General features: G+C 45.3%; 1 protein-coding gene across 3 annotated transcripts in view; it reads right to left on the reverse strand.

Annotated features, from left to right (window-relative positions):
• Nucleotides 1-13,205, reverse strand: part of LOC147700402 (uncharacterized) — a 136,238-nt gene that overhangs the window by 49,576 nt on the left and 73,457 nt on the right. For all 3 annotated transcript variants that reach the window (XM_086935753.1, XM_086935754.1, XM_086935755.1), the window contains 2 exons: nt 10,659-10,748; nt 1,911-2,021 (listed from right to left, as the gene is read on the reverse strand). In XM_086935753.1, coding sequence (XP_086791879.1) covers nt 1,911-2,021; nt 10,659-10,748 — 201 coding nt within the window. The remainder of the gene's footprint in view (nt 1-1,910; nt 2,022-10,658; nt 10,749-13,205) is intronic.

Genomic DNA, 13,205 nt, shown 5'->3' on the forward strand with positions numbered 1-13,205 from the left:
CCACCCTGTCATGTAAATGATTTACTTTTGTACAAAATGGAGCAACAAACTGCTGTATCCTGCTTCCATATCAAGCATGCAGGACATCAGTAAATGTGTGAAATGGATTTAATGGCAGGAAATATCAGTCATATGAGCACAGCTGTTCATTGGTAAAAAAGTGTGAAATTCGGGGGGGGGGGGGGAGGGGGGGAATGGAGAAGGGGTAATAGCCAGAGAGACATCGGTTCCAACACAGATAACTTTCCTAACACTATTGAACCTTGAAATAGAGATGCTGTCAAGATCCTAACAGGGAATGATGAATTTATTTGAAGGAGGGAAATCATAAGCATTGAAAATTTGAAATATCTCTCTTTGTTGTTAGCAGAATACATTGTAAGAGAGGAATATGAGGTGCTGGCAATGAAAGAACAGAAACATTCTGCAGCTTTTAATTCATGGTTTAAATGTACCAGCATATCAGAAAAACAAAGGGGTTTATTAAGGTCTAATGGCTTTCCTCCCAGGCTGAAAACTAGATAAAGACATCCAACTGAAGAAAGAGGAATCACAGGGTGTGATTTGAGGGATTCGCCTTTTTGGAGGAGGCAGTTGACCTATCAGGAAGAGAAACAGCTGTAATCTAAAGTAGAATCCAAAGATGAAGGTACACGTCAAACTCAATCACCAGGTGATCTGATCAACAATTGGGAGCTCGAGACCTATTATTGATTAAATCATATGTAGATCAATTGCGGTGTCATTTTTATCTATTGGTTCATTTTGCAGAAAATAATTATTAATCGGTTCTTGAATTGCAGTTACCCAGAGGTCATATGTAAGCAGATAAATGTTACCATGGATACGAGATTTTAGCTGGAAAATCTCCACAAAGGAATACATGATGGCCCAATTTGCTCTAGCGTGGTGTCAAATCACCATAGTAGATAGAATAAAGCTGAGAGTGAGAGCTTAAAAGTAAGCCATTCACCACCTAATAAGATAGGCATTAATAGAGACACCAGGTGTTTTCACTTGGAGCCACCCTTTTCCTTCACCATGTGTGCAACAAAAACAGTTGCAGTTGTGGTGCTTTGGTTCAGTGGGGGTCTTGACTCCCAGTAACTGATCCATGTATCTCCTCTGTATATATGCATCGGAACGAAGAGAGTGACCTGAAACAGTTCTGGCCTTGGTCCCTGCAGGGCTTGGACAGGTTGGTGTTGCCACGCTACCACCATAGATACGCCCGTGCATGCACCTCTTAAATAGGCAGCCGTCCAACGTGGCTAAATGAGTGGAAAGAAAGGCGAGGTCAACCACCCAGGAGGCTCCTGGTGGAGAGTGAGGTGGGAAACAGTGTACAAAGAAAGAGTATTGAGAAATGAAAATACTTTCAGATGTATGCCTCATTCAGTTCTCACCAACAATCCACTAAAGGAGTAAAGAACAGAGGGGAACCAGGGGGAAATGAAACAAGCAAAATAATCACAGATTAAGCTGTGGTTTGTGAACCTCTGTTACCTGGCATAGTGATATTGTCATTATAAATGAGCAGAACAGTCATAATTTCCTTTTTTTAACATCTCTTTATTGAGTTTTTCAAAAGAACATAATAGATATTACTAACAGAAGCTTCCTCGTCCAAAATCTTACGGCAAACAGCTAACCTTTTAAAGTTCCTAATCTTATATGGAAATGGAAAGCGACTGTTCGAACAATGGGAAATGTAGGGATGGGACAGAAAAAGAAAGGGAAAAAAGGGAAGGATAGCATGAAAGAAACAAACACAGGAAGTAGGTCAAGCATGGTCAATTGCCTCACACATTCCACAAATCCTTTACATCTCTGGCCGATAAATACCATTGAAATGTAAGCTTGAAGGACAACACGTACTTGGCATTTTAAGGCAGGTGCGCTTTACTCACCACTACGATTGTCAATGTTTCCTTTCACCTCAGAGCTCCAATGGGCTGCAAGACAAGCCTCTGCTTCCTCCTTCATGTTTGATGAAATAAGAGATGCGATTTCTGCCATTCCTGTAAAAAGCCATCAATAATTATTTCTGGTTAAAATGACAATTTGATCAGTCTAGTCCGGTGCTTTCCAAACATTTTAGAACCACGACCCACTTTTTAGAAGAATGAACTATTGCGATCCACCTAGCATGATGGCCAAAAGGCGGGAGATTTTTTTATGTAATTAAAGCATCGGGTGGCAAAGCACTCTTATTTACAGACAGCACAGTTTCTATTGAAATGCCCACTACATTTGCATAAACACACATTTTTACTAAAAACACTATACTGAAAACAAATGATGGTGTGAGGAAATTGGGTTTCAGTGAATAGTTATCATGTGTGCATCACCAAATGAAGTGTTTTAATTTGTTTTGATTTAAATAAAAACGTGCTTCTATCACACTTTAGAATTACCAAGAATGAGCTTCATTTTTGCTTTCCCGACTGCTTAATGTGTACAGGTCATTTACAAGTATTTACATTTTGTGGTGTGACACAAAAAAAGATATCCTACAGACTTTCTGTTCACACTCTCTGTACCCCAGCAAGTTTGTCACATAATTCACATTACTTTTATTTCTTTGACTGAAAAGGCAGAGGAGTTTGTAAACAACAATCACCGTATTAAGAAAATAAGCAGCAATTTGTCAGAAAATATAGTCTGGCATTTAACCCCTTGCTTTGAAGCTCAGTAAGTGTGACAAGTTAAATACAGAGTTTAAGAACATCGTTAGTTATTGCTTGGACTTTCACGACCCACAACAAATTGGCCCGCAACCGACCCCCAGTTTGGGAAACACTGGCCGAGTGTATTTATGTCCCTATGTGTGAGGGAAAGAGGGGGGGGGGGTAAAAGAGAGAGAGTGAAAGAGGCTTAATATTGTGCAATTCTATCCAAGAGTCACTGGGGGACGGGATGAATGAAAGTGGCTAAAGAGTTGCATAACACTGTCTGCCATCAAGAGGAAGAGTAATATAAAACACTATTAGCATCAGTCTGGCCATAACAGGAGAAGAGACATTATAACGTGGAAGCATCTATTAAATTCAAGGGTGAGGTTACCAACAATATCCACAGTTTCTAAGGAACTATCAAGTAAAAGTGATTACAAAGTGACCCTCTTATTTGTCTCACAGAAGGTTATCAGATGCTGGTATTCAGTGAGTTCTTCACAAGGAACAGGGGATGATAAAACACTCCAGAAGCTAGCATGTCAATGGCAGCTATTCATTTCCAAAGTAAGCGTAGTTAAAACTCAGGAGCATTTGTAACAGAATGAGCTTAGGAAAAATGAAATCTTCAAGTGTTACAAAACAACTCCAAACCAATTTAAGCCAATGTACCCCCATCCCAATCTTACAAACAATTATCAATGGGCGAAGTCACTATTACAGTGATACCTAAACAGTGATGCATATGATATGTACCACTATTTTAAGTTATTTAACTTTCAAAGATAAATGCGATCCCTGTTACTCGACTTTTCCCTTCCTAGATGAGGCGGTTGATTCAGATTCTTCTTTTGCCGTGAACCTTTGTCTGCTGCACTACAGGAGACAGTGCTGCCTGCCAACCCCCATATCCCCAAAAAATCAATATAGTTGTTAAAAGAACAAACCAACAAGTTTATATTGTAAACGTGCAATATCCATGTTTTTGGTCTTTCTGTAAAATGCTTTGATCCTCTCTGGATTAAAGTAGCAGATTACAAAAAAAAGGAATGAATAAACACATAAAAAAGTCTTACAAAAGCCATCATTACAATATACTGACAGTCAATGTGCCAGAAGAAAATTGAAATTGGTAAGAGAATAAGAACTAATTTGTACCTTAAAAATACAAGTATTTACAATGACAAATATATTGCTTTCACAAGAGCTAGATTTGCTTTAACCCTTTGCAGTTCTTTTTAAACTTCTTCACGAAAAATTGGGTTTTTTTGGTGCTTTTTTCTATTTTCTTTGTATCTCTACTTTGTCTTGTACTGGCTTCTATGAAAAATACACGGAAATATATTTGCTTATGATTATTTAGATGAAGAGAATGGGAATTGGTGCTGGAGGAAAGAGAAATGTAACAGTAAGACTGAATTTACTGGAAGAGACGAATAAGTTACTTACCTTCGGTAATGCTTTTTCTGGTAGATACAGTATCTGTCTGTGGATTCCTCACCTTGTGAATATCCCCTTGCGTCAGCAACATTCGGAAATTCTTTCGTAGCTTCGTGCCGACGTGGGCGACGTCATAGAGGCACGGCATCGCGCGCGACTCTGCTGACGTCACCGACACCATATTAGGCCTACGCCGGCGTGATGACATCAGTTCCGCCCTTTTTTCCTTGCCTTCGAGGCACACGGACGGACCGATGACAGTAGATATATATACAGTATACACAGTACACAAATGTCAAGATAAAACACACACACAGTGTGAAGCCAATGCAGGAAAACATTTAAAATAAAACATTTCCTTTGATAATAATATATATATATATAAATATACATTGCATTACAATTACTCCGGTATAGAAGAGTGGACAACGGGGAGGCGGGTGGGTCAGTGAGGAATCCACAGGTGAGGTTCCGTGAATTCTGAACCTGGGTCATAAAGGTCGTGGTTCTGTTGCAATTTTGTTAACAGCGGACCGTAAACAGTGAGCTCAGCAAGCATGAGTGTTTTCGTCATGTTACTCTGATGGATTCCCTGTGTATTTGAAGATTTCGTTCTGAACCCTCGGGTTCCATTTTGTGCATGGCAGCCATTTTGTGGTTGCCCTCACATAGGCCGATGACTGTGGCTGAACAAGTCTTAAGGACACGTACACCTTAGCTTGAGTTTGTGCTGACTCCTGTTTGACCTGAGTGAACTGACCCTGTTGCCTGAAGCTGACCTTTCCAAACCAGTTCTTGCCCTTTAGCTGATCAAGATTAAGGATCATAGCACAGGACATCGTAAAGTTTTACCACACACAAACATGCCTTATCCTACTTCTATCTGTTTCTGTTTCTTCCTTTATGGTCTATTTATGATGTGGGTTGTGGTCCTTTTATTATGGGTTTGTCCGGCTTGTCTAAAGAAGAATGTTTATCATGGGTTTGTTTGATGATTAATTATGGGCTGGACAAACTGAAAAATGGGTTGTCATCATGCAATGCTTTTTGTCGTGGATACATGTGAGTGGTCAAACTGTAAATAAGGAATGTTTGCCTGAAGCACAATTTTTTGTATACAAAGGGATGGCTTGCTTTGTAAAGTTGAGCAGTCTCCTGAGAACATACACTGTGTTGTACTTCTAGGACCTCTGTTACTGGCTGCAGCCAATAAATTTGATCTTTGACGCCACCAAGAAGTATCCTGGGTCTCTGTATCCTAAGACAGGTGAACCCGAAGACTTTGGGCGTGCCCCTTGTGCCGCTGGGTTTAAATCCCGGTTCTTCACAGGCAGATATGGTATCTACCAGAAAAAGCGTTACAGAAGGTAAGTAACTTGTTCTTCTGATAGATACATCTGCCAGTGGATTCCTCACCTTGTGAATAGATTCCCACAGCAGTCCCCTCTCCCGGGGGAGGGTGTCCACTCCGCTATACCAAGAAATCTTGAAGGACAGAACGCGCAAAGTGGCCGTCCCTCCTCACTTCGGAATCCAAGCAGTAATGCTTCGCGAAAGTGTGGAGGGAGGCCCAAGTCGCAGCTCTGCAAATGTTCTCTACAGGCACACCTCTAGAAAGAGCAGATGATGCAGACTTAGCTCTAGTGGAATGAGCCCTTATACCCTCTGGAGATTCCTTACTCGCCAGGGAGTAGCAGATCTTGATGCATAAAATTATCCATCTTGATAGCGTGCGCTTGTGCACAGCCTTCCCCTTCCTGCAGCCAGCAAATCCAATAAACAGCTGGTCATCCGACCTGAACTCTCTCGTCCTGTCCAGGTAAAAGCTCACCGCCTTCTTAGGGTCCAGGCGGTGAAGTCTCTCCTCCTCTTTGGAAGGGTGAGGGGGAGGATAAAAGGTAGGGAGGGTAACGGACTGCCACAGGTGGAAAGGAGTTACCAACTTCGGAAGAAAAGCAGCCCTGGTCCTGAGAACCATTCGATCAGCATGAATGGATAAAAACGGGGGCTTTGAACTAACCCTTCTTGCCGAGGTAATTGCTATCAGAAAAAACTGTCTTGAAAGACAAAAGCCTCAAGGGACACTTGTGTAAAGGCTCGAAAGGCGAACCCATCAGGAAAGTAAGTACAAGGTTCAAGTCCCACTGAGGCACAATAAAAGGAGTAGGAGGAAATGTATTGGTAAGGCCCTTGATGAACCGTAAAACAATAGGTGACTTAAAGAGGGCTGGTCCGGCAAACAAAGGAAAGCCGATAATAACCCTTAATAGTTCTCACAGCAAAACCCTGCTGGGCCAAGTAAAGAGCAAATTGAAGAATATTGGACAAACGAGCCCTTAAATGGTCAATGGATTTCTCCCTACACCAAGCAACAAACTTAGACCATCTATAGGAATAAATGGACTTACTGGAGTCACGCCTGGCTGACAAAATGACATCCACCACATCGTGTGGGAGAGAAAAGGAACTCAGGTTGCCCCATTCAATCTCCAGGCATGAAGGTGTAAGGTCTGGAGGTGGGGGTGTAGAACCTGCCCCTCCATCTGGGAGAGGAGATCTGCCCTGTGAGAGAGACGGAGCGGCGGGCACGAGGAGAGGTGGAGAAGATCTGTGTACCACACCCTTCTTGGCCAATCCGGGGAGATCAAAATAACTTGGGCCCGGTCTTGGCGAACCTTCCTCAGAACCCGAGGAATCAAGGGTATGGGAGGAAACGCGTAAAGGAGTTGCGGGTCCCAACTCAACTGAAACGCGTCCCCCAAGGCTCCCTGCATCGGAAACTGGAGGCTGCAGAATGACGGGCAGTGAGCATTCTCGTGAGTGGCGAACAGATCCACCAGAGGAGTTCCCCAAGTCTGAAAGACCGGACGAACTACCTCTGGATGGAGCCTCCACTCGTGGTCGGCGGAGGACTGCCGACTGAGAGTGTCTGCACGAACGTTCAGAACTCCGGCCAGATGATTTGCCAACAGACAAATCTGATGGTTCTGAACCCAGGACCGGAGACGCCGAGCCTCTCTGCAGAGACACTGCGACCCCACTCCTCCCTGCTTGTTGACATACCGCGGAGGCACCACTGGAGTGCCCTCATGTGCCAGCATGCATGATTGACCAGCAGAATGCAAGAAGCCATCAGACTGAGCAAGCGAAGGACCTTCAGGACTGGAACGACCGCTCCATTGAAAAACAAAGGAATCATTTCCTGTATGTCACAAATCCTTTGAGGAGGAGGGAATGCATGGCATACAGTAGTGTCCAGTAGTCCAGTACCGCACCTATGAACAGGTTGCGCTGGGAGGGCACCAGGTGAGATTTGGGTACATTTATCGAAAACCCAACCTGTGCAACAACTGAGTTGTCTCCTGCAGGTGATGGAGCACCTTCTCTGGTGACTCTGCTTTGATCAGCCAGTCGTCCAGATACGGGAATACAGGTATCCCCGACTTCCTGAGATGTGCTGCCACCACTGCCATCACCTTGAAATGAAATTTGATTTGTAGAAATGAAATTTGATTTGTAGAGCGCATGGCTGCCCGAAAGCGTCCCAGCGCTTGCTTAGGGAACCCGTCCTGGTATTCCCCTGCGAGATAACCCATTACTGGGCATCCCCAAGGTGAAAGCCAGGCATCCCGCTGCGAGGGGCCGTTGTGGAGATTAAGCAAGCTATTGCCCAGAGTTACAGAGTGGGACTCCATGATTGGAATAGGCACCGAGGCGAGAATTGTCAGGTCCGGGGAAATTTGAGCCCAAGACCCGCCGAGGCGGGGAATTGAACCCTGGTCCGGGCCAGACCTCTGCATCAGGGTCTGCCGCTCCAACCACTTGAGCCACACTTCTCCACTTGGTGAAGACTCGAGGCGCAGTAGTAAGACCAAACGGAAGGACCGCAAACTGGTAGTGTTGCGACCCAACCGTGAAACGGAGATACTTCCTGTGCAACTTCAGGATGGGAATATGAAAATACGCATCCTGCAAATCGATTGACACCATCCAGTCTTTCATCAGCACCTGAAGAACCTGAGCAAGGGTGAGCATCTTGAACTTCTCCTGCGTCAGATACAAGTTCAAGATCCTGAGATCCAGGATTGGCCGAAGCCTGCCATCCTTCTTGGGGATCAGGAAATACCGGGAGTAGCATCCCTGACCCCTTTCCTTCTCTGGAACCACCTCTATCGCACCTTTTCTGAACAGCGCCACAACTTCTTTCTGCAGGAGAAGCAGTTGGTCCTCTGAACAATAACCCTGGCAAGAAGGGTAATTTGGGGGAAACTCCCGGAAGGGAAGAGCATACCCATTCTCCACGAGATTGAGAACCCAAAGATCCGTTGTTATCAATTCCCAATCTCGTAGGAAATGGGTAAGCCGGCCCCCCACTGGGCCCGCATGATCCGGAATGGCGGATCTAGGGCTGCTTTGCTGTGTTGGCAGGGGGCTGGGAAGGGGAAGAGGAAGAAGAGGAGGAGGCGACTTGACGACCTCTGGGACGAGTTCTCTGTCGACCCTGTATGCCTTGTACCATGTGTTTTGCTGCTGCTGCGGCTGAGTTGACTTGTAGGATCGAAATCCTGTTTCCTCGACTCCTTTTCTGCAGGAACCTGTGGAAAAGCTCCCGTTGATCTCTTGGAACAGGCAGCCTGCACCACCAAACTTTCAGACAGAGGGTGTGTGGTCAAAAATTTCGGGTCATTAGGAGCAACTCTATATCCCCTGGCAACCGCTCTAGATACTGCAGGAGCTGATAAAGGTTTCTTCCAAACTTCTAAAATTGGCTCTGCTAGGGCATCATTTAATGGCAGCATTGGCTCAATCACTGAAGATGGTGAATGAAGGACCTCCGTGAGAATATTTGACTTAAACTCAGCAGTAGGCAGAGTAATGTTCAGTAAGTCTGCCGCCTTCCTTATCACGACATGGTATGGAGCCACATCTTTAGAGGGTGCATCCGCCACTGAGGCTATATCCCACTCAGGAGACAGTTCCAGGCCACTAGCCACCCTCAGGTCATCAAATGGGTACTCAGACTCTTGCAGCTCACCCTCTTCCATCTCTTCCTCACGAAACCTTTCCTCCTCCATAAGCCTCTGGGCTTCACGCCTCGACCTGTGCTTCACATACGATGCCGACAGATCCACTGTCGACTCCATCGGAGCCGGTGCCGATCACGACGTCGGACGAGGCAGTTTCACATGAGGTCGTTCAGGGTTCGGCATCAGAGTTGATGGATTCGGCATCGACGGCTTCGGAGTCGAAGGCCTCGCCGGCGTCGGAAAATGCCAATGCGGCGCTGGAGCCGGCATAAAGGGCGCAGGAGCATAGGTCTGGGGAACGCCCAGACTAAACGCCATCGGACCCGTGGGACCAGCAGGAGCCCCAGTGGGGTACATAGCCCTGGAGTATATCCCGAACATTGCATTCAGGAACTGCGTCGGATCCTGACCTGGAGCCGGGAAGGCTGGGTACGAACCCCCGGGCTGCTCTTGAGGGCACGGAGTCGATACGACGTCGACCTCTTCTTCGGGCTGGTGCACCGGAGTCGACGGACACGCGGGCAACGGAGTCTCTCCCTCACCAACCACCTCCTCTTCCCGACCTGAAGGAAGGGACGGAACCGGATGGATTCGATATCTGCCTCGGTGAACCTGGCGAATTCGCATGCAACACTTCACCCCCGGCGTCCTGCTCTACCGAAGCCGAAGACACCACTACCTTCTCAACCAGCTTCACCTGTGACTTCGGCTTAGAACCCGAGTCCTTCCTCGAGTGATGCCAGGACTCATGGGTCCTCTTCTTATGTTTCTTTTTTGAAGATCTCGAAGCATGGGCCGAGGTCGAGTCGGAGAGCGACCTCGAACGAGACCTTGTTCCTCGAACGCAGAGTTCGCGACCTCGAACTTTTCTTCTCTTTCTGCCTTTAAGTTTCGCCACGAGAAGCTCGGTTTCTCTCTCCCGAAGGGCCTTAGGTGTCGGAGCTTACACACCATACGCAGCATTCATGAGGATCCGTAATGGACATGGTTTTGCCACAATCCCCACAAGCTTTAAACCCGGTCTTCTTCGAAGACATGTCGAGAGAGAAGACAATGAAGCACAATTATAACAAAGTAACAAGGTTACTGCAATAGCTACGGACGATCCCTAGAAAACCGTTAGCGTTGATGATGCGGAAAAAAGGGAACTGATGTCATCACGCCAGCGTGGGCCTAATATGGTGTCGGTGACGTCAGCGGAGTCGCGCGCGATGCCGTGCCTCTGCTACGAAAGAATTTCCGAATGTTGCTGACGCTAGGGGATATTCACAAGGTGAGTAATCCACTGGCAGATGTATCTATCAGAAAGGAGAGACTGAAAAATAAATCAGATTCTGGATAAACTTGGTCACATGTATGAAAGATAAAAAGAAGATTCACTGTACAAATGTAGTATCATATAATGTACTCAGAATTAAAGGGGATCAGAGAGAGACTGTAGTAACAAATGGGCATAAAAAGTGAACAGTCACCCACACCCGTAATTGTGAAACGATGCTGACAGATCTTCCATTACCTGTGCTGACACTGCAGCTGTCTTGTCTTCTGCCTCCATCAACAGGATCCATAAACTTCACCTCAGGCTCAGATGAGAGAGAAGGAAATCCTGGAATACGTAAAACCGGCACATTTCAGACTCTAATACTACTTTCACTGCATTCAAAATTAGGTAATTGCTCCTTTTCACAGTAGATTGGAGGTGTGATTCGGTTTCCTTCCTGGCAGGGGAAGGAAAAAACACTTTTTGTATAAAGTTTGTTTTAGTTTCTTTATAGCGGGGGTCCATTCTAACAAAACCGGAATCTATATGAAACATATGTGAACAATTAGTCCTTAAACAGATGTGAAGCACACAGCCTAGGGGTGAAAAAAGGATACTTCCTCGAGGTGAATCAAGAGTCAGATTCCTCAACAACTGTGGAAGGTGAAATAACGGAAGGGCAACATTTCGAAGAAAATATGATATACAGAATGATGGCAGTAGTTTTAAAGAATAGCCAGCACCTCGGTTTAGTTTGCAATTGTGCAGCGCAGCAGGTCCTCAATGTCAGCACCGTGCCATCCACAGTGTCACTCAGTACATAGAGAAAACATCCTCCATACACATTGACCAATACAATTTAAACAGAGCACAGCACAAAAAAAGAATGAACTGACTATCAAGAGTAGTAAAATGATTAATTTACAGGACAATATACTGCTATACTACTAAACTTAAATTAGGAGTCCTTGTTTATTACTTTGGACAGAAGAAATAGTAGCAAAGTATCTCAAAATATGCAAATATTAAACTCAAATTTAATATTCTTGCATTTATAAAGCAACTCAGTTTGAATAAGACAAATTTACTGCTGACGACAATCAGTACTTACATTATAATGAGCATTCCAAGACATAATGAAGAGCTGAACGAGCCTAAAGCCATGCTTCAAATCTTCAACAGTAGGATATTTGCTATGGTTTAAGGCCAAATTCCACTGCTAGCCATACAGAGAAGTGAGGTCTTTTTCCACCATGCAGTAATAGTTTCAATGCTCTTTGGTTAATATGGACAAAAGATACAGATGATAGGGATGCTTTAGACAAACGAGGAACCTCTTACTGAAGATGGTCTTTGCTAATGATATGTGTTCTTCCAAACTACACGTCATGGTGAAAGATGGTCAATCCCTAGTGCTTCCGGCCAAACCATCCCGCCATTCTCTATTGGGTGGTGATGGGCCTTCTGAACAATATATCTTGAGGGCAGAGAAACAACTAAGTCTTGGGGGATGGGGCTCCAAAGACACTCTGTGAGAAAGTGCCATCTTTCTTGTATTGGTATGCACCCACTTTTTGCTGAACTGCTGATGTGCTTTGGCTGAGTGTGCCCTGGGTCCCTACCAACCAGGTAGCCAGGGCCTTTGTTCCTTCCCTAAAACTGCATTGAACCTAAAACCCAATTGGCATCTCTGCCCACCTGTCAGTCCCTAGTAAATGGTGCCCTAGGTACCCAAGGCATGGTGACCAGAGAAGACCCCTAAGGGCTGCAGCACTTATTGTGCCACCCTTAGGGGCCATGTACCCTGACACCCACACACTGCCTTTGCAGGTTGAGTGTCTTAAGTACAGAACTAAACAAAGAGTCGACCTGGCACACATCCCTGTGTGCCATGCCCACAAACCCACTGCCTTGGCATACATCAGTCACCCCTCTAGCTGGGTGCCCTATACCAGTGGTGTGTGTACAGGTGCATGAGCCCTGTGCCCCTACAGTACCCGGGGCCAATCCTGGGCACTGTAAGTATAGTGATTCCATCAAGAGTATATGGTGCTGGGAGATCGTAATACAAACTCCACAGCACCATAATGGCTACACTGAAGACTGACAAGTTTGATATCAAACTTCTCAGCACATTAAACCCACACTGATGCCAGTGTGGGATTTAATGTAAAATGCACCACAGAGGGCATCTTAGAGATGCTCCCTGAAACCTAGCCTACAATCCACGTCTGGTCTGAGTGGCTGCAATGGCTGCCACGCAGCAGACATGTTGCTGGACCTCTGGGTGGAGAGCCCCTCGCTCTCCTGGGCCTAAAACAATGCCCATCCTGGGCGAGGTGCTAGGTCTCCTCCCCCAGGATGGGCAGGGGGAAGCTTCAAATAGTTTCAAAAGGACAGTGGTCCAAAGCAAGTTCAGAGATATACAATAATGATAATAAGACAAGCTGTGATGAGCTGCTTATATATTTATCCAAGTCCAGCCGGACATGGAATTTATTTTCAAAACGATAGTAGAATTGTATAATGCATAAGAGACATTTAGAGAGCACAATCCTGTGCTTTCACCGCAGGACAGAGAAGGTGAAGAATAAAGAGTAGTTGTAAGGAGAAGAAGATATCGCAGGCAAGAGAGAAGTGAGCAATCTGGACACTTTTAAATTGATGTTACAAGTGTTTTGCCAGAGTAGTACATACAGGAATTTGATACACATTGGTTTTACTGTATAACTACTACAAAAGGTCGACGTTTCGATCCCGCGCTCAAGGGTACACTGGGATCATCATCAGGACGTTTCAATC

The sequence above is a fragment of the Lissotriton vulgaris genome, chromosome 8, assembly GCF_964263255.1.
Source record: "Lissotriton vulgaris chromosome 8, aLisVul1.2, whole genome shotgun sequence".
NCBI lineage: Eukaryota > Metazoa > Chordata > Amphibia > Caudata > Salamandridae > Lissotriton > Lissotriton vulgaris.